Here is a 21,320-nt window from a genome sequence, read left to right on the forward strand (position 1 = left end):
CTATATATAAATAGCTCGGCTCCAGGGTGATCTAATACCCTTGGTTCTGTGAATAAATCACAGAAACTGCTTTTGGGGCTATCAAAACTTCTGAAAAATGACTGTTTGGGTCCAATTTCCACACTGAAATACTGTACAAATGGTTTGTTCCATATGGAATCACAAAATTTATATCATTTTGGCGTCTTGGGTAAAGAACACCACATATATCAGTCTTTGAGGGGAAGACATTTCACTTGGAACATTTTCAGCAATTCCTCTTTAAGTCCTGCCTCATTGCATGTGGGGCTTAGAGGTTCATTCTCTACTGAGGTTTTGACAAACTCCCAAAAGGTCACACGTGGGCTACAAACCTGAAGTTTCTGAGCAAATACTGGGGGGTTCTTTTCTGCTAAGTCGGGCTCCAGATAGTCAAGCGCACCACAGAGAGAGGCTGGATGAGCCAGCCTGCTGAGGAGGGCGTCAGCAGAGGCAAAGGAGCCCTCAGGAGCTGTCTGAAGGCCGGCAGAGGAGGACACAGAGGAAAAATAGAGGAGAGCAGAGTGATATTGATTCCAAGCAAGGACCACGCATCTATTTGCTGGACATTTCTGCCTTAAGGCTAAAGAGAGTACCAATTAGGTGCCAATACTTTCCTTTTCCTCTGGACTAATTCCCACACACTGACAATGGGCATCTGAAGACTGGCAGGCCCAACTCCCTTCCCAAAAGCACAGCTTTAGGCGCCCTCCCCACCCCCACACCACCTTCACTCCCTAACCAGTCGGTGGGAGCAAAGCAACCTCTTGCTTATTGATTTGAAAATCTTGGTTGGTGGGAGACAAGCTAGTTGATGGGTTTTCCAAACATAACTTATCAAGAAAACACCTCCAAGTGTAAATATCAAAGGAAGTAAGGTTTTGGTAAAGGTCATTTTCTAAATAATGGAAAGATGATTTGAAACAAAAAAGTGTCTCCTGGAGGATCAGAAAGACTTCAAAATCAGAAGCCAACTCTGTAGAAGCTGAACCACACCTGAGTCCTTCCACAGTATCTACTGGAGAGATGGTTGGACTCGTGTTGAGATTTTTTTTTTAGCTCATTATTATTTCTACACTATCCAACTGCCAGACTCATAGTAGGAGCTCAATAACTATCTGATGTATGAGACGAATGAATGGTCTACAATCCAGAACAACAAAAGTCACCCACTAACTCAATGGCCTCAAACCCTCCTGGGGACTGCTGGGAGGGAAGCAAAAGAAAGACAAAGAAAATTCACCTAGAAGGATGGTCCATTTTAGATGGGCAGGGGGTTGGGGCTGAGGGAAGCCTTCAGCTCAAGTCTATTTGCTCGGCAAGGCCCCACAGGGGCTGGGAGGGGAGAGGTCTAAGTCCTGTTCTACAAACAGGGGGGGTTTCCATCACCAAGGCCCAGAAAACCAACTGCTCCCCAAAAGGAGAGTGTCCTGCTCTACCATTCTCTGTCCTCTGCCATAGAGGACAGAGAAGCAGGGTACAGACTGATGACAGCTCCAAAGCAACAGTCTAGCCCTAAGGGACTAAAAGTAGAAAATAAATAACCCTGAAAGTAAGTAAAGCACTAAAGGTGAGACTGGAGAGCCTTTCTCTCATCATTGTGGTGTGGAGTTTCCCAGGCTGGCTCCTGTGGTCAAAGGGATGGGGTGGGGCCTCACATCAGGTGCCAAGTGAGTGTTGCTCCAAAGGCCTGCCCCTTGGTGATGGGACCCAGCAGGCTGGGTGTCACCCTCAGTGATCTTGGGCCCCTCTGACTCCACTTACAATTTCAATGGTGTCTGAAGCGGTGCCCAAGGCCATGGCCTCCAGCTCTTTCTGGGAGGATTTCTCTGACACCTGCAAGTGCGGGTCTTGGTTGGGGGCCAGCCCTCGTGCCACAGGATGCTGGATCTTTGCCCCAGCGTTCACAAGGGCTTCAGTCTCCTCAAAACTTGACCTAAAGAAGTAAACGGCATCTTTAGTCTTCCCAATGGAAATCCCACCGAAATCGGCCAGGATGCCCCCACCCAGTCAACATCACAAGGGAACCTGGACTTGAGGGCTCCGTTCCCAGAGGAAATGGAGCAGATCTTGGGTGGCCACGGAGCCTGTAGGCTGGACAGCCTGAGGGAGAGGGTGGTCCAGCCTCCTCCCAAGGCCTGCTGACAAGGGCTGGTCAGAAGCACAGATGCCACTGGCTAAGGTCACAAGCTCTGCAGTTGAGCAGACTGCCAGTGCCTTGGTTGTGCCCCCGAGGGGGAGTGACTGGGTAGTGGGTAGTGTAGCTCAGCTTCCTTTCTGTAAAGTGGAGACAATGCACCCCTCTGTGAAGATCTAGTGAGACGCTGCCTGCATGTAAAGCACTGACCACAGTGCCTGTCACATGGCGCCATCACAGTTGTAAGAACATCCTCATCAGCAGAATTGGAGTAAGTTCTGGAAGTCAAAGCAAGAGTTTCCACTCCTGTTCAGTGAAAGGGGCAGGTAGGAGGGGACGAGAAGGTCCCAATCTTAGAGCAAAGCCCCCCTTACCCAATCCAGCACCACACAGCTCAGAACACGACCCTGACGAATGCTAATATCCACATTCGTATTAATAAATATTTGTCAGGCACTTCATGTATGCCAGATTCTGTGACAAGTGCTTTCCTCACAGCATCTCAGTTTAATTGTCCCGATGGCTTTGGAAGACAGGTACCCCATGCCCATCGCACAGTGGGGGATGCCTGTAAGACTGAAAGTCTCGCTCAATCTTCACAAAACCCCTACACATTTTTTTTAAATTACTCTTACTTTACCCATGAGGAAACTGCAGCACAGGAAGGCCAAGTAACTTGTATCAGGTCACACAACCAGTAAGGGCTGGGGGCAGGGGGCCTCAGGCTCTGAAGGTTGCAGCACGCTGTCTCCCCACGGGACAGGTAACAAAAGGAAGTCGTGTGTGCACTGGGGGGCGATCAGAAAGGGCTCACACTCAGGTGTTAAGGATTTCCCCTTAGTCCAACGGGCAGTCAGTAGCAAACCCAGTGCATTTATGACCACATGGACCTTCAGAGAGACAGGGATGCGGCTGCCTGAGTATATGCAGAGGAAACGATGCCAGGATAGCAGTGCCAAGGTGCTCAGAGGCTTGGGGGCCTCCGGCCTGATCCGCAACTCTCTCATTGTGGCGCTCGTACCCTGAACACGGCGTCGGGGACTCTGACATCCGGACGGGAGGAGACTTGACCGGGCTCTCCTGAGAAGTGTCGAACATAAGGTACAAGGCTTGCTTCTTCGGGGCGTCATCGTCCTGCTGCAGGGATCAAAGGCACACGTCAGCCTGGCGACACAGTTGGCCTGACCTGCTACTGAGGTGGAAAGCAGAGCACTCTTCAATAGGTACAAATAACTCGTCAGGGAAAAGCCTCTGCTTTTCTAGAGCCACCCAGAAGGGAGGAGAGAGAAAGACAGAATGGGATGGAAGTCGGGAGGCAGAGTGAGAAGGTGCAACTGTGCGCAGTTGGGACATTTTCAAGGGGAGAAGGATTGCACAGGCGTTGGTGTGCTGTATGCTGTTCAGTCTGTCAGCATTACAGGTCACCTTCTCTGGATAGGCAGCCATGCCAGCCACTGAGGATAAACTGAGGGGCAGACAAGACCCCAGTCTGCGTGTAGCCCACAGTTGAAATGGCGGAAGACGAGCATGAGGACCCAGTGCAATGAGCCCCGCCATCGAGGTTTGCTGACTGACAATAAACTGTGGTTTAGAAGCAGCAACCCCAGCAGCTATAAACGATGCAGACAGATAAGAACAAGGTGTCAGGGCCATTTAGTGCCACAGCCTCATGCCCTCCTGGGCACCTCCATGCCTCTGAGGGCAACACTGGACAACAGCACAGAAGGAGAGGGCATGCTGGAAACCAAACACCCCGGCAGCAGCAGAGAAGGAGCAGGGAACATAGCTGCCCATCACCACCACTTAAAACCAAGAGAGAGGAGCAGCTTAGCGCCCGAAGAGACAGTCTTCAGCTACATAAAGCAATTAATTTGAAGAAAACAGATAAGAATACACCTTAAAAACAACCAAACCACTCCCCTCTCCTTTTAAAAACAAATCTCTGATCAGTTCCTTCTCAGTCTAGGCAAGTACGGTCATGCACCGCATTACGACGTTCTCATCAACAATGGACCGTGCATATGACGGTGGCCCCATGAGATCAGTACCATGTGGCCCAGGTGTGTAGTAGGCTATGCCATCTGGGTTTGTGTAAGTGCACTCGATGTTGTTCACATGACGACGAAGACCCCTAACAACGCATTTCTCAGAACGTATCCCAGTTGGTAAGTGATGCTGACCGTAATTCTTCAGGGAGCCTAAGCACATTCTATCATTTTCCCCTGAAAACGCCATCTGAAGAGGACTGAGTATGCACCTCAAACCCTCCAGCGCCAGTTCCCCCTCGCCGTGCACCCAGGACGCTGTGGGCACAGAGGGCCCTCGATTTGGGGTCTGAGCTCCCAGGGATGCTTTGCACCCAGGAGGCGGCCAGTGCCTGCGTTTTCATGACAAAGGACAGGGCGAGAAAGCAAGTCCCCTCACAGGCCTGAGGCAGAAGAACTTACAGGTAAGGAGGAGCCAATTTTCTCCATATATTCAATTTCATAGGAGTTTCTGTAATCCAACTCTGCAAAAGAAACAGAAGGAGAGGTTAGCCCCTCAGACAAAAAGGGGAAGGATCTGGGCCAGGCAGGTTGGGGCCTAAAACAGGGTCTACGCTTTTGGAGACTGTCCACTGACTAGAGAGATCCCACACAGTCGAAAGGGGAGGCGCAAGTCAGCTATTCTCAGACAACTGGTAAACCTCTTGCTCTAAAGGGGCTTCTGCCATGTGGGGTCAGAGAGAGTTCCACGGGAAATAAACGTCATGACCAAGCATAGGTTTGGCTGGGGACAGACGTGAGCATTTTGTACCAAGTTTTCAGATCGGAGAGTGTATACATTTGGGGTGTTGGTTTTGTCTGTAAGTCTCATGTGCAACATGTGGAACCTTCCCACGTCTCGGTGACATTTTGAAACTGGACCCACGGTTGTCCCTCTCTGAGAACTTAGCTCCAGACACACTCTGAAGCAAGAGGAGAACAGATATGGTTCCTTCAGTGTTGCCTGTAAGAGAAGCTTTGCAAGTCACCTGAAACATCTCCCACAATTCTGCCAGTGCCAACAGGGCCAGTCCAAATCAAATTTTCAGATGCAAAGACTATTAAAGTCCAATTCGGTGGGGAAATGACCTATTTTTAACTGACTGGCAACTTCAGGCTGCAAAGAAAACTTCAGATGTTCTCACTAGAGACTAGAAAACACTTGTCTGCTCAGGTTTCCAGGCAGTTTCATGTGGAAACCCAGCTCTGCCACTCAATGAACTCCTCATCCTGTCAGTGGATTCTCAGCACCTACTGTGCGCCTCAAACCGTGCCGGGCACAGTGGATGCGGCGGGGAACAAGACCCAAAAGGATGCTCTTCTCGCAGAAGCTACAACTGCAGCTACCGGGTGGCTCTCTTCTACTTAAAAAGAAAACCACGAGTGACACGTGACCTGCTCAGAAATCAGCTGTGCAAGAGCATCAGTGGCAATCCCTAAAGCTGTGGTTTTCTTCACATAAAAAGAAACAGAAATAGCAGTTCCGGTTTGAAGCGCCTCAACTTCTACATATTGTTGAAGGCATCACTTCAAAAATGATTCCTTAACATGGGCTTTAAAATGAGATATTTCCTAGTAGACTTTTCTCAAAGCCTGCAAGTGTGTGTGGTCTGGCCGAATAAACCCCAGCACTGAAACCTGTGCACAACTTTTCTGGACTCTCCGACTCTCCCTGGAGAAGCAAACGCATCCTTCTAGCAGGCACGGCCTGATCCCAGGAATGAAGATGGTTTTGTGGATTGGTTATCAGAGAGACCTCGTGCATCCTGAGGGCTGACGCCCTGACATGTGTGTCACTCAGCAAGAACAGAGACAAGTGCCAAACCACATGCTGCTGGCCTGGAGCTCAGGTGACTGTAAATGAATCTGCACTGGGTCTGCCCTCAACTTAAGACACAGAAGCATTCGTTTATAAGACATACTGTCCTCCCCACCTTAAAAATAAGAAGTAGGTGGGGGACAGTGAAGGGCAAGGTGATTTCTAGGGCCTCTTCCAGAAAGGACCTTAGGACTATCTCATTTTTTCGTCCTATTAGGGACTGTTTAAGTCGAGAAGATAAGAGTGAATCAGCTGCCTCCTTCTCCAGGGTATCATTATTGCCAAGGTACGATTTAACTCTCAATTATGTAACAGGCCTACCCCTCAGCACAGCCCATGACAGCACAAAGTACCCAGCATGCACCCAACAAGCTGAGGGCCACCCCAGAGATTTTTCCGGGGACCTGTGGCCCTGGTCAGTGCCCAGCCCTGGTCACAGGTTGCCTCAGTGAAGCGTCCCCCTGGAATCTCAGCCCATTTCCTGTCAGCTGACTTGGGTGAGTTTCAGGTCACCGAGCTCTCTTATCTGTCTTCTTTCCTACCTGCCGAGGGGGCTTCCCCTCCCACTGCCCACCGTCCCCCGTTCCTCCCTTCAGAGGCAGCACACGACAGTACAACCGTGGGGGGGTTCTCTGACCCCCAAGAAATGCCTGCACCTGTGACAGGTGTGGTTACAGGAGGCCCACACTCTACACGGGAACTTCAACCAGAGGTGGGTGAGGGACGCCTGGAGGTGGCCCTTCAGAATGCACCCCAGAATTCCCAATCACAGCCAGTTTGGATTCTCACTTAAAATTTACAAAACGGCCTGGACAGGATATGAAGCCAAACAAACAGTTTTTATTGTCAGCAGAGTGATTTTCGATATTTTGAGGAAACTTGGTTTACTGAACTTGGTTTTCAAAATCTCACTCATCGGCTTTAAATTCTAAGCCTCAAAGTCAGGCTCGGACGGGGAGCCATGTCTAACGTTAGCCCCAGTTTTACCTCATGCACACGCAGCTGGCAGGCCAGGAAGGACGATGCCAGTTACACCAAGTGGCACGATGGCTTCACCTCTAAGAGAAGACGCCACTGGCTAAAGCATGTGCTGTTTTAAGCTGAAGAGGCCCAAAGTTATTTTTAATGGGTCCTGCCATATCCGAGGGTAGCTTTGGCTAATTATTTCATACCGGGCCAATGCACAGTGAGAGGGCCTGACTGCTGTTTCTACCTGACTCTAACTGCTAGAACTTTGCTAGAGGACTAGAAAGAACCCTGGGCAGAAGCTGGAGGATGCAACTGAGTCCACATCATCATTCCCAGGATCAGGGAAGCCGTCTCACTGACTTCTCCATGCCTACTGACCCAGCTGTAAAACGGAACTCGAAGTGCCTACATTTTGCAGAATAAAATGAAATGATGTAAGATAAATGCCCTACAATGGGTTATACAAAAGTAAGGGATCATGACCAGGTGTATCACTGCTTATTGTGAATATTTCTGGAGCTTTTAACATAAGTGACGAGAGAAGAAGAAAAGAGCCTTTTGGAAGGGGACGAGGATGCTGCTCCCAACTTCCTTGCCGTCACCCTTCTAACTGTCTGTGGTGTGACATCAATGGTGCGCACCACTGAAGAACAGTCAGGCCCCGAGGAGGATGCTTTCCCCTCTGTTGGATGTGGGAAGGAGGGGCTGAGAGCTGCGTATTTAGGGAGACCGGAGAATTGGGTAACCACTGAAAGGCCGTCTAGACTTGTGAATCCAGGAGCCGGCCCCACGGCCGAGGGGTTAAGCTCGCACACTCTGCTTTGGCAGCCCAGGATTTCGGCGGTTCAGATCCTGGGCGTGGACATGGCACCACTCATCAAGCCATGCTGAGGTGTAGTCCCACATGCCACAAATAGAAGGACCCACAACTAGAATATACAAGTATGTCCTGGGGGGCTTTGGGGAGAAAAAGGAAAAAAATAAAATCTTAAAAAAATAAAAATAAAAAAGCTTTAGACTTGTGAATCCAAAACAACTGCTCTCTCAGGGTCTCTTGGACCAGAGCTAGGAGAGGTCAGAGGCTGTGTTGCCCAGTGGTTCCTAATCTTTTCATCCCGAGGGACCACAAGGACTAGGTTTCCTCCCAGAGCACCATGTTTTGAAAGATTGTGCCCAAAAAGGGCATTTACTAAGCAAGCATTCAAAGAAACACATTTTAATTGCCAATCTGAGTTTTTAATCAGTGGGAAATTATCAGTGTTGCCACAGTGAGTTGATGTAATTATAGCCCAAACATGCAATTTTAATTAGCTGGGCATCTTCCTAAACTAGTCCCGCTCAGGGTTTTCAAAATGTGAAGACAACGTGAGCTCTCGTGGACCTAGGCAGGGAGGCACCTATCAGCTCAACACCCTCCTTCTACAGAGGACGACGCTCACATAAAGAGCGTGGTGGGAAAGAGCAAGGTTCTCAGAGTCAGGCAGACCTGGTTCTCCACGGATTAGACCCGTAACACTCAACAAGTCTTAACAGCTCAAAGCCTCTGCTTCCTCGTTCTTAAACCGGGAAGTGCAGAAATCCACTATCTAGAGCCAAGAGGGTGAAGTGAAATCATATACGTAAGAGACCCAGGAGGGCTCCAAGCGAGTGTTCCACCAACGACAGTTCCTGCCTTCCTTCGTTACTTAGAGAATTCATGTTGTAGTGAACATGTGTTCAAATGGTAATTATTTATTTCTAACCCAACATTTTATTTTCCTGGGATTTGTGGCTTCAGTGTAAGAAAGCCTCAATCAGAGCTGCGGCCCTGGACAGATTCTTCCCGGTGGTCAACATCAGCACCCTTGGTGCATGTATGGTGACGCTGGACTTGACCTCACTGAGTTAACAGGAAGAAAGATCTGATAAGAGGTTTCTACATTCAGTTGCCAGAGGGAAGCAAGGTCTATTAGAGAGGTGAATGCACTGTATTCACACCCATCGTGGATGTCCGACTGCCTGCCAGCTATAATTATGGTTGAGACCTCCCAAATCTTCACAAGCATTTTCTAAGGAGGCAGGTTTAATAGAATTTTGTTCCAAACTCAGAGATTTACCTATTGGTTGATTTTTTGCGGGGGAAAAAAATCAACGATCAACTACGTCACTGATATAATGGCTGGTCTGTTTTATGGTTCAATGTTAAAGATGAAGAAACAGATGTTGCCATTGAATGAAGCATCTATCAGCTTAAAAGGTACTATCAGCATCTTTACATTTTCTATGAAAAAAAAAGTATGTATTTGCTTTCTCATGATACCACCAAATACACACATACCCCAAATCATACACCTGTTGATTCTTATCTACAAGACCAAGCCCAGGTTAGTTTCTAAATGATTCTCTGACGTTTAAGAGTTTCTTATAAGCTTCAAAAGACGTGAACCAGCTGAAACCACAGGCGCTATCAAGATGGCCAGGTCCACAGCTTGTGTTCAAGCACGCCTGCTGCTTCTGGGATGTCACCCCCCATCTCCCTCACACAGGTGACACCTGTTGCAAAGATCAAATTGACTGTGCTGACACTAAGCTCTTTACCTGCCTGGCCTTGTATTTCCTTTCTCCACAAACCTGTCGTTAGTCCCTACTGAGTTCAGGAAGCTGTGGGGAACACAAAGATGGACCAGATGGAGTCCTTGCCTTCAGGGAACACACACTGTCGTGGAAGAGCAAGAGAGGTACACATATCATCATTATGGTGTTAAGTGACCTCAGAGTGGCCCAGACCAAGCATTGTGGGCAGGCAGTGCAGAGATGTCCAGGGAAAGGCTGGGAGGGGGCAGGACAAGTGTGGAAGAGAGGGAACGGGGGCATTCCAGCCGGAGGCCAGCAGCAGCCACTGCAGAGGCAGCTGAGTAGGCGTGTCCCCAGGGAAAAGGAGTTCCATCCGGGGAGACTGGTGGTTCATGTGTGTGTGCAGAGGAAAAGGAGGACTCAAGAGAGGTGGAGACCACGTCCCAGCCCCTGGGGTCAGGCTGGAGTGAGATGGTTACTGTTAAGCTTTCCAAACCCCAAGCCAGAGGGCCAAATGGACAGCCCACCAAAAGCCTCCATTCTGCAGAAGATACAATGCCCCAAAGTCCAAGAACACGTAATTTGGATCGTCTTTTCCTCTTCAAACTGTGGAAAGCCAGTGTAGTGAGAAGATAAGCATCCCAAATCCCCAAAACCATGCAATGGATCTCACGGTACCATTCAGAAACCTCATGGGCGCCAAGCAAGCCACTGAGAGGCCTGATCACGGAAGACCCTCCGAGGAAGCATTCCAATTCCACCACCGCCCTGCCCAGAGGGCGGAGGAAGGTTACGTAATGGAAATCATGGGCCTAATAAGCAGCAAGGAAGTAGAGATAAGGTTTTCTGTTCGACCATCCTCACGTTGACTTCTACTCAAGTTTTTACAATTGTCAGACAGCAACATCTTGGAAAGGGAAACAGAACCATCACAATGGTCCAGAGTGCTGGAATGATCACCCACACCAGGCTACAAGCCTCACACGGGGATGGAGGAAAGGCACTGTGAGGACTAGAACCCAGGGCAAAATCAAATCAAATCAGGGAAATGGATTAATTCATAGTTGCTCTCTCATCAGCTTTCCTAACAAGAAAGGAAGGGTGGAAAACAATATACACATTTAGAAAAATCAGTGTCAGTGGAATAAAAAACTTTTTAAAAAATCTTCATTCACCCAGTCATGCTGCACTGACTTAAGATGTATGAACTTTTCCAGCCCAAGGACCAGGCAGAAAGCTAAGCGTGAAACACAGAAGAGGAAGGAAGATATTAACGAAATAAGCAATGTGCCGGGGGCCTATTCCAAAGGACTGTCCTGTTGTTAGCAAGCCTGGGTGAACCTCTGGCTTGAGGCTTGGGTAGAAGGTGTGGTCACATTGTGGAATGTCCTATGGGGACTACAAACAGTGGTGGCACCAAGAGACCCCCCAGTAGGTTGACTTACCCTGAGCATTTGACTTGAATGAAGCTCCTTAGAGCTGTTCTTTCAAAGTTATCAGCAGACAGACAGAGCGATACAGCTGAGAATGAGCAAAGCTCAAGGGAGCTCAGGACCGGGAATTAGAGGGCGCTGTCCTGGCTCTTAGCAGGCGGCTTGGGGTCACAGGACAGCTGGTGTCAGGCCTCAGGCTGTTTTAAGAAGCAGCCTTAGCTCGGAGCACACTGGGAGCCTACAGCTGACAGCATGGTTACCTGTCTTAGAAGTTTCTTTCCTGGCCTTTTGCTCCCTAGGGGCAGTAGTCTCTAAGGCAGGATGGGGGTCCGGCTGCCCCCCGAACTGCTTACCCTCCGTGGGCGAACTGAATTTGGTCTCGTTTACGAAGGTGGACAGGTCGGAGGGCTGCGGGTAGTCCTGTTTGTCAGCCTCCAGATCCACCGTCATGCACGTCCACTTCTGGCTGGTGACCGCCAGCTTCTCCTCATCAGTTGCGTGGACCACGGCGGAGATCACTGGCGGCGTTTCTGGTGTAGCTGCTGGAGTGGGGTCCTGTGGGGAAAGGGAAGCAGTGCCTTCATTCACTCAGTCTCTGCGTCTGAAACTGCGCCCACCAATGACTCTGGGGTCCCACTAACCAGAACAGGCCCCTGTCAAAATCCTTGGCATGTACTTGGACTCTGCTCAAAATGGTCCCAGGGCAACAAATTCCTTCCTCTACGAATTTCCTTTTCTGGTGGCTTGTTTCAAGGGGTGACCACAGGTTTAAAAAAATGAGGATTTTGTGTCTTGGCTATTTGAGACATTCCTGCTTGTTCACTGTGAGAAAAATAAGGAGACTTTTACTCTGGTCACTTTCATTACAGCTACTACTGTGTGATGGTCACACGGTACTCAAGGCCTGCACATCAATATTGTCACTATCACCCGACAATCCTAACGCCTGTCGATGGAGGAAGAGAGAGGGGGTCCTATCTCCATTTCCACAGAGGGTATGCAGCTGAGCAGGGCAGGGGGGGAGCCCAGAAATTTTGGAGCAGAGCTGGGACTGGGGCCCAAGACCCCGCTCCTGGGGCTGGACGCCTCTCTCTGCAGCCTCCCCCCTGGCCAGGGTTGGCTGGCTGGGGCGTTGATGGCTCAGATGGGAGGTTTGCTTGTTTGATGACCTCGACTGGCCTGGCATACACATTTGAGGATGGCCTTCCTTGGTAAGCAAATGGGGTAGAAGGAAGGGAATCTATGTGGTAGAGGAACTAGTAAGAGGAGGACAGGGACTCAGACGCAGAAGGAGCCCAAGCCTGCGCTGCTTTAGGGGATGGATTTCCTTTATCTTCCCACTGTGATTTTGGTGACATGATCCACTGCTCTTAACACACATTCAGTTTTTTCATTTTCTCACTATATATTCAACAGACCTCCTCCACTTGATACTTGTGAGTGCTCAGCAGATTAACTGGTCAGGATGGCCTGGTACCATTCCTACAGAATCCAACTAATAACATTCTTCCTGAACATCTTCCTACTCTTGAGATGCTCTGATGTTCCCCAAAGGGAAGGGATCAAAACAATGCCTTGCAAACACTGAGGGACCCTCCTCGCAGGAGGCAGAAGAGAGTGTTGGAGATGTGCCCATGATGAGCAGAAAAGAAAGCTTTGTTGACTAGTGGGGAATAAAAACACATCAGCCTGAACTCCTAGGTGAGCAATAAAATCATAAACGTCAAGGGAACAGCGTACCTGAGAAGGTGGATCAGAGAGAGGAGACCTTTTTGGAGACTTTTTCACCCTAAATGTGTCACTGGAAACAAAATGGAAAATGTAAACACAACAAACAGAGGCAGAGAACCCTCCAGAGCAGACCGAAGCCACCGCCTCTGCTGAGTATCTGGCCCAGACCACCCCCCAGTCTACACCACGCCAACGCCAAGACATCCACACCGACAATTCATTCTGACTTAACAGATATTATTGCTGCCCCCAAGGGAAAGATCCCATCAAGCTGGAAACCTTTAAAGAGATGCCATTTTGGAGAGCTGACCCAGAAAATGAAGCTAAATTTAACCACATGTTCTTATTTTAAAATGCAAATTTTGGGTGAGCAGATTAAAGGCTCCTGATTCATCCAGGAATGACTGAACCAGCCTAGGTGGAGGGAGGGGGTCTGGCTTCATGACAGCAATTAACAGATTTACAATTTACAGATGGGTGAGCCGACATGGCACTTTGACAACTGAAGGAGCCATGCGGAAACTGGAAAGAAGGTTCTGGGTCTTCAGGGAAAACCAGCAGGTTCCTTCCTACTCGCAGGAACTCTGAGCTTAATGGAATTAATGGGATTCCTGCACCTCTCAACTTCTAGGTGTGAGTCCAGCCACAGGCGGGCGGGGGCCGGGATGGTTCTCACGGGGTGATACATACCAGGAAACTGACCACCTTAAACACTAAGCGTGCAGTTCAGCAGTGTAAGGGACATTCACATTGTGCAGCTGATCTCCAGAACTCTCTTCAAGGATGGGAGGATTTTTTTAATGCCTTTTCCTAACCATTGTTAATGACTCTTTTCTCACCCTCTTTCTCCTTCATATAAATTTTTGGGGGTCAGGGGGGAATGTGAGGCAAAGGAAACATAAGATCAGACTCCTGAAAGGGTCAGAGGAAGGGACTTGGAGTCAAGACCGTTTCATTATGTCCAGTGGGTGGCCAGGGGTCATTTCCACAGTCAGAATGGAGGCTTCTCCACCTGCAGACTGGCCCCTGCCCCTGGCCTCAGGCCCCTCCGTGGTATGGTCCTGCCCCCAGCAAAGAAAGGGCTTTGGGGGAGGGGGGTCCCCTCACCTCAGATCTCAATGCCCTCCCTGCACTAAACGTTAACTGGATGGACAGAGCAATCTGGCACTCGAGTTCTTTCCTTGTGTTCTCTCCAATAAAATGCTCCAACAATGGCATCCAGTGGTGAAAAAAATCACTATAAATGGTTATTTACAGCATTTATGGCATTTGCCATATGAACAGTGCAATCACAGCTTGAAGCATATATTTATTCATGCATATAAATATATAACTGCACATTTCATGGCTGCTAAATGGCTCTAAAATACTAAAGCAATCCTGGGGGCAGAAGAAAGGCTGAGACCCAACCCTCCCCGGGACTGCTGAATGCCAGGAGCCAGGCCAGCTTCCCTCGGAAGGCAGAGAAGGTACCTGTCCTTGGGCCTCTCTGGGAGCTGCCCACAGGGTCCCTTCTGGCCGGAAGGCAAAGCATTAGGGGCACAGAGGTGGTCCACTCTGCTTCCCGACACCCAGCAGGGCAGCTCACAGGAGACATGCCAAGGCCCAGCCTGGTCCCAGGTGACCGAGAACGCAGGCCCTGCACAGCCTGACAATGGCTCTCACAGCTGTGTGCTCCACTCTGAGCGGACCCTGCACTTCAGGGCGCTCCTGCAGGTCTCAATGTGGAACAGCCCAATCATTTCTGCTTCACATGTAAGTAAGAACAAGCCACGGCAGGCACTGCCTGTGGTCTAACTGGATGGGTATTTTAATGTGAAGCCACAGTACTTTGAAAGCAATCGCCCACTAGTCCAATTTAAAACGAAAGAATGAAATGAGAGTTAAAAAAAAAAAAAAGATGCACGGGTTTCAGATGAAGACATCCAATATGCAACGGGGGAACACAAAGGTTCCATTCCTGACAAGCAGGCAGATGGTGGATAATCATGATTTCACAGCCAGGCAGTTTCCTTTACGTTCACCACTATGAAACAGAAAAATAACCTCTACTACTGGGCAGCCCCATGCCTCCATCATTCCCAGGCCCGCCCCAGAAATATGTAAGCAGCAGCCATGGAGAGGAAATAAAAAGAGCTTGGAAGCAAACACAGGGCAGAGAAAAGCACATTTAGCATAAGAGGCAGATCCCATTAAATTTACTTACAACAGAGAACACACAGACATCACATCTTCAACCATCCTAAGACAAGAAGACAAAGAAAAAGAGAGACAGACAGAAGGAACTGACAAAATAGATAAATCTGCAGACAACTGGTTATTACTGGGTTAGGATACGACAGCCGTCCACTGTGGGTTCTGCGTGGAGTGGGGGCAATATCCCAGCTTTCTGGAGACAGGCTGTTGGAGAAGCCCTTCCTTTCTTGGTTCCAATTATCCCACAGAGCGCTGGTGCCCCCAGAGCTCTGTCACCCCAGGGTAGGACTCCAAGCCATGTGCACTAGAGGTGAGACCTCCAGAGGGGCTGGCTTCCCAACCTCCGTCAGCTCTGATGGTGAAAAATATGATAACCAAGCTCTCCCCGTGGGGAGGAGACGGTGTGGCTACAAGTCAGCTCTCATTTCAAAAGGAGAGAACAGGGCTTTGTGGTCAGCGTTTGAGACTTCACCTGTTTGAGGCTGAAAATAAAGCTAACGACACAGATCTGATGGAGTCTCTAGGAAAGGCCTGGCTAGGTAACTGATCTAAGAAACGTCCACATTTTTGGTCAGGACTGCCTCCCAGCCCCACCAGACAGTGGCAGGGTGATGCAAGGCCAGAGCCTGCTGAGAGACCCTCTTCCCAGGAAGCCCCAGGTTCTTTTCCATTGCTAAAGGCTCGGGGCAGCCCGGATGGGAGGTAAACAGGTCCCCTGTCTCGATTTATACCAGGCAGACTCAGAGGGGCCAGCAGCTGTGGTCTGTTCTGAGTTGCCGCGGGAAGACCGGTCTCCGTGGCCTTGTTAGATTACTGACGACACTTCACGAGAACAAGGAGAAGCCTCCACACTCCAAGCCACATTCCGCTTGAACCAAAGTCCTGAGAACAGACCTCAGGCATCCGAGCTGAGCCGGGGCTTGGAATGAATTGTGGAGGCCTGGACATGGCAGGATTTAAGGGCAACTGATCTTGGCAAGTGTTTGGACAACAGACCCAATTCTTAGTGGCCTGCTAGTGTGCAAAGTGCTTCTCCCTTAAAGTTTCCTTTGATCTCTTCTGGACCTATAGGGCCTTTGGACTCTTGTCTGCAAAAGACGGCTCGAGAGAGGGATGAAGACAAACAGCTCTGGCTGGGGTGCAGGGAGGGGCCAGGCCAGACCTCTCCCTCCTGGGCCTCCTGGGCTAGTGTCTCACTAATGGGCAGAAACAAATACTATAGATTTTAACGATCTATATGACTAGGGCATATCTCCCAGCTTCCAGGCCACTCCAGAAAGCAAGTCACGTGCTAAATAGGGAAAAGGGTAAGTCACCAACGGGGAGGCTGACCAGGTCTCCACCACATTGTTCTCTTTCTCTGGATTTCCCACAATCCCATGGAGCTGAATGTTAGGTCTTTAGCTAAAAGTGAAGCTTTAGACAACTGACTTGTACTAAGGCAAAAAATCAAGGACTCTAGACCCAAAGGGATACGTGGATGAGAAATGCCAACACTGTGGGTGCAGAGAGGAAGGAAAACACGTATCTTGCCACAAACATGGCGTCACTACGGCAGATGGGGGAGGGGTTACGGCAGCCCAAGTTTGCATGACCAAGGATCCCAGCCAATGCACAGCCCGCCTCCGATCTTACCACCTGCACCCTGAACTTACGTCTTTAGGGGCGTCTTCTTCTTCTTGGCGGGCTTGTTTAGCCCATCCCCGTCCACTCCATTGGCTTCGATAGCACTGGCTGGGATCTCAAAGGAGGCTGGGGATTTAGAAGGTGAGCTGGGGGTCTTAGAGGACGTCTTAAAGGGGTCAGTGGACTCATCACAGGCGTCTGGGTCAAAGTTGTATGACTGTTGGGGGAGTTTGGGAGACTCCTGCATTTTTGAGGTGGAAGAGAAAGGGTTAAAATTGGGGTCATCCCACTTGTCAATATCAAAGGTGTAGGTACCTTTAGCAATAGGGATGTCATTGGGTTCAGCGGGGGATCTGGTAGGCGAGGCAGGAGTGTTGTCGAGTTTCTCGGGTGTTTTTTTCATCTTTGGCCTCCTTAGGGGCATTTTGGCAACTGGCTTTTTGCCTATCTTTTTGGTAGGAGGGGGGTTTTCCTGCTGGGTCTCCCAACTACCCTTGTCCTCAGAATAGTCAAACTCCAGCCTCACCGAGAGCCCTTTGGCTGGGGAGTCCTCCTGTCCCCCACTATCTGATGGGGTCACCTCCACTGCCTCTGGGGCCGTGGCAAGAGGCAACGTTTTCCTTCCAACGGGGGGTGAGTTCTGCACTCTGCCACTTCCAGGAGCTGGAGGGACGGCCCCTTCTGCGCCCTCTGAGTCCAGAGGGCAGCCGGCCTCAGACGCAGCAGCTGGTTTGAGACGAGCCTCCTCCAGTAAGGCTGGTACGGAACCTTCCGTCCCAGTGGATTCCGTTTTTGTCTCGGACGCTGGATTCTCCTCAATGGGGATGGGACTTTCTTCAGCTGGCTCTTGTTGTGTCTCTTTCACTGGGGGGGTTTCAGGGGGTTTCTTAGTGATCTGTTTCTTTTTTAGGGAAGGTGGCCTCGGTTTTTTAGTTCGCTTAAGGGTGCTGGAGGCACTGCTGGAACCCGTGCTGTAGGCATCTGGGGCCGGGGCCACGGCCTCGGCGCTGCCCGAGCAAGAAGCACCATCAAAGTCACTGGCTTGCAGGCTGAGAGACCGGGATAACGTGGACTTAGAGACGGGGACCGAATCCGTGGACTTCCTCCGCGTGTTCACTTTGCATTCCTGATTCTTAGAGTCTGAGCAGCGAGGCTCCAAGGCCTGAAAATCATCGACCAGCTCGATGCTGTCAAAGTCTAAGTTGTAAGTCCCGCTGCTGGCTATCGGCTTGTCTTCATCGAAGACGGCAGAGAAGGAGTGTGACGGAGGACGGAAAGGGCTGCCTTCCACCGAGCTGCTACGGGGGCCATCGGGGACAGAGACCGTCTCAGAACCACATCCTGAGGAACGGAGACAAAGCAGTCACTTAAGGACACTTGGGAGCATTTCTCATCTCGTGCCAGATGATTCCCCTCTAAACAGAGCCCCCTGGCCAACCTGGCCCAGCACGGGGCGGGCACACGGCTTGGGTACAAACCCTGCTCTCATTCTTAGCTCCCATTATTAGCTCCAGACCCTGGACAGGCTTACCCTCAGTTCTCTCCTTCATCAAATGAGAGTGATAAGGGCTGTCTAAGGAAAAGCTCAGATCATTCAGTCATTCAAAAACCCTTTACCAAGTGCCCAGTCTGGACCAGGCACCGTTCTGAGTGCTGGGGATTCAACAATGAAGAAAACAGAGAAAATCCTTGCCCTCCAGAAGTTACATTCTTCAAGGAGAAGACAGTCAAGAAACAAATAAGTAAAACGCACAGACTGTCAGATGGTGATAAGTGTTCTGGAGAAAAATAAAGCCAAGACAGGGGCATTACAATTTTAAAATAAGGTAGTTGGGCAAAGCCCTCCAAGGAGGAGACATTTAAGCAAAGACTGGAAACAAGGTAAAGGCATGAACCAGGAAGATATCTGTGGGGAAGCATCCTAGGCAAAGGGAAGAGCAAGTGCAAAGGCCCTGGGGTGGAAGCATGTCTGGTGTGTTACAGAAACATCAGAGGCCAGTGTGGCTAAAGCAAGGGAGAAGAAGACAGAGCAATAATGTAAGCAAAGCACAGTAAGCCTTCAATAAACAGCTGCTATCATCATCAAGCCTGTTCTTGACTACCCATAGTCAGAGCTGTTGTGAGGAGCAGCAGGAAGCCTTTGTGTGGAGGTCCCCAGGCAACTGCAGCAGGCCTGAGACCGCCCGTCTGCCACCTGTCCCTGCTCCAGGCATCCCCTGTCATCTCTCCCTCCAACCTGCCTGCTACGCTCCTCTTCTTGGCCCTTCCTCTCCTCTTTTTGCGGCTCCCTCCCAGCTTTTCCAACCCCTCAGCCACTGCCGGCCAAGGAGACGCTCCTGATTTTACAACACGCTGCACATGCTCCAAATTTGGCCAAGAGATGCTCCCTCCTCTCCTGACCCCGCTGCTCACGGGGATCTGGCCAGCCTGGCCTGGGCTGGGCTCCTCTGGGCTCGGCCTGCACCGGGTGGAGCCTTTCAGGCATTGCTGGGTTCACAGCTGCCCCGGGCAGTCAGGATGCCAGAAAATGATCGGCCAGCAAACTCAAAGCGTGTCCATAGACAAAGGAGGGCAAATGTTGCAAAGTGGCCTGCAGACAAGGAACTAAAGAGCTGGCACACACAGGCCTGGGGACGGTGTTCCCAGAGGGAGTTCCACTGGCAGGAGGTATACTCCCAGACTGCCCCCTGCCCCCTGGTTTAACTGCCAGATAGAATACAGGATGTTCAGTTAAATTTGAATTTCAGATAAATAAGTTTTTTAGTATAAATATGTCCCATGTCCCAATTATGTGTTGTTTACCTGACACTCAAATGTAACCGGGCATCCCGTATTTTTATTTGCTAAATCTGGCAGCCCAATTCCTCATCCCCACAAACACACAGTTTGGAAGATGCTCGATTAAACTCGAACTGGCTTCTTACTGGAGATTTCCTCCCAGCGGCTCCTGCTCACTGTTGCAAAACTCCAGGCGCTGAGGGTCTCATGCGGTGCTCACTGACCCTGCTCACAAGCAAACCTTTCTCCGGGAGCACTTGGCAGAGCCCCCAGGAGATGAAGTGCTGCCGGAGACAAGGAAACCACAAGCCCGCCGAGTTCACGAACTGGTCTGACTGATCTGTTTTCCCCGGAACTGTCGTACTTTCTCTCGCAGCCTCAATAACGGCTCTTGAACTGAGAGCATCGTCCGGAAGCACGTCTATTAGCCAGTCATGGTTTCAAAACTTGCCCTCTCTTCTGCACCCAAGGCCACCCACCGTCCTACTTGGAGCAGAGGTCCCAGAAGGGGGAGCGCTGGCGTGAAGCCTCTCAGCTCTGCTCTGTCCGCCAAATGACTCCTCCATCATCTCAAACCCTCCTGTTCCTTCCCCTCTGCAGAGGAGGGGCATCCTCTCCCTTCTTCACTCTGAAGTCAACTCCCTCCCTATTTCCTCCAGGACTCGGGCCTTGGACACACTGTGCAGAGGGCACAGGAAGACCAGGGGACCAGGTGCTTTCATGTGGGCCTTGCAGGAGGGAGAAAAAGCCTCAGCCCATCCCATCGTTTCCAAAGCAAGGCCCACAACCGCTGACTTGCGGTGTCTCAGGCCACTTCGCATGCCCCAGCAGCCCGAGGAAGCCTTCCGAGGCCCTTCAGATGTCTGCGGTTCTCTCGGAATCAGGCAACAGTCAGCAGATATTTGGCTTAACCATCTGCTCACTGTTTGCTCTGGAAGGAAAGCTCCCTGCCTGCTTAACATGGCTTTCCTCTTTAGAACTGACATTCCCTAATTAAATCACCATGGGCCAGGAAATCTAATCTGGCTGCAGGGTTTCTTAACTTCAGCACTGTGGCCATTTCGGGATGGTGAGCTCTTTGTCGTGGGGGGCTGTCCTGTGCACTGTAGGATGTTTAGCAGCATCCTTGGCCTCTACCCATTGGATGCCTGTAGCATCCGCCACCCGAGCTGTGACAACCGAAAATGTCTCTAGAAACTGCTAAATGTCCCCTTGGGGGCCACAACTGTCCCCGCTTGAGAATCGCTGTCTTATCATGTGGTGACCTCCATGCCCTCATCAGAGGAACCCTGGGTAAGACCAGGGAAAGGCCACTGCCACATGTAGGCCCTGATATTCCAGAGCAAGTGTGGTCCAATTGGGTTCCCAGTCCCCTCGGTGGATTTCTGAACATCCACACACCATAGCTGCATGAAGACCATTCATTCACTCATTCATTCATTCCACAAATAGGGTATGCTGTGGGCACAGAGAAGCAAGGACAAGACCCCAGAGGGATCCATCCACGTGAACATGTTGTCCACCTCATGCTTGCCCTGGACACCAACGCCTCCCCGGGGTCCAGTTTTGGCTCAGTCTGATGACAAAATCAGCATCCTTGGTTCATCATATGCAAAGGCTCAGTAGGCGGTTCTCAGTTCTGTCAGTCTGTCCAGGCCGCCATAGCCAAGTCCCACGGACTGGGGGCTTCAACAACAGACAGGTGTTCTCTCACAGTTCTGGAGGCTGCAAGTCCAGGATCCAGGTGTCAACAGGTTTGGTTTCTTCTGAGGCCCCTCTCCTTGGCTTGCAGATGGCTGTCATCTGTGTCCTCACCTGGTCTTTTCTCTGTGTGAGAGCATCCCTGCGTCCTCCTCTTCTTACAGGGACACCAGTCCTATTGGGTTAGGGCCCCACCCTTATGACCGTATGTAACCTCAATCACCTCCCTAAAGATCCCATCTTCAAATACACTCACGTTGGGAGGTTAGGGCTTCAACATACAAATCTGGGGGACACAATGCAGTCCATACATCAGTGCTAGGCAATAAAACCCC

General features: G+C 50.4%; 1 protein-coding gene across 39 annotated transcripts in view; it reads right to left on the reverse strand.

The window, feature by feature from the left end:
* TACC2 (transforming acidic coiled-coil containing protein 2) overlaps positions 1-21,320 on the reverse strand; it is a 210,163-nt gene that overhangs the window by 22,455 nt on the left and 166,388 nt on the right. For 14 of the 39 annotated variants that reach the window (XM_070257771.1, XM_070257852.1, XM_014733093.3 and 11 more), the window contains 6 exons: positions 16,536-17,847; positions 12,694-12,754; positions 11,307-11,508; positions 4,603-4,664; positions 3,177-3,292; positions 1,783-1,954 (listed from right to left, as the gene is read on the reverse strand). In XM_070257771.1, coding sequence (XP_070113872.1) covers positions 1,783-1,954; positions 3,177-3,292; positions 4,603-4,664; positions 11,307-11,508; positions 12,694-12,754; positions 16,536-17,847 — 1,925 coding nt within the window. Of the gene's footprint in view, positions 1-353; positions 495-1,782; positions 1,955-3,176; positions 3,293-4,602; positions 4,665-11,306; positions 11,509-12,693; positions 12,755-14,890; positions 14,927-16,535; positions 17,848-21,320 lie in introns of all 39 variants that reach the window. The other 25 variants (XM_005602191.4, XM_023638073.2, XM_014733092.3 and 22 more) reach the window with 5 other exon arrangements.

Source organism: Equus caballus, chromosome 1 (assembly GCF_041296265.1).
Source record: "Equus caballus isolate H_3958 breed thoroughbred chromosome 1, TB-T2T, whole genome shotgun sequence".
NCBI lineage: Eukaryota > Metazoa > Chordata > Mammalia > Perissodactyla > Equidae > Equus > Equus caballus.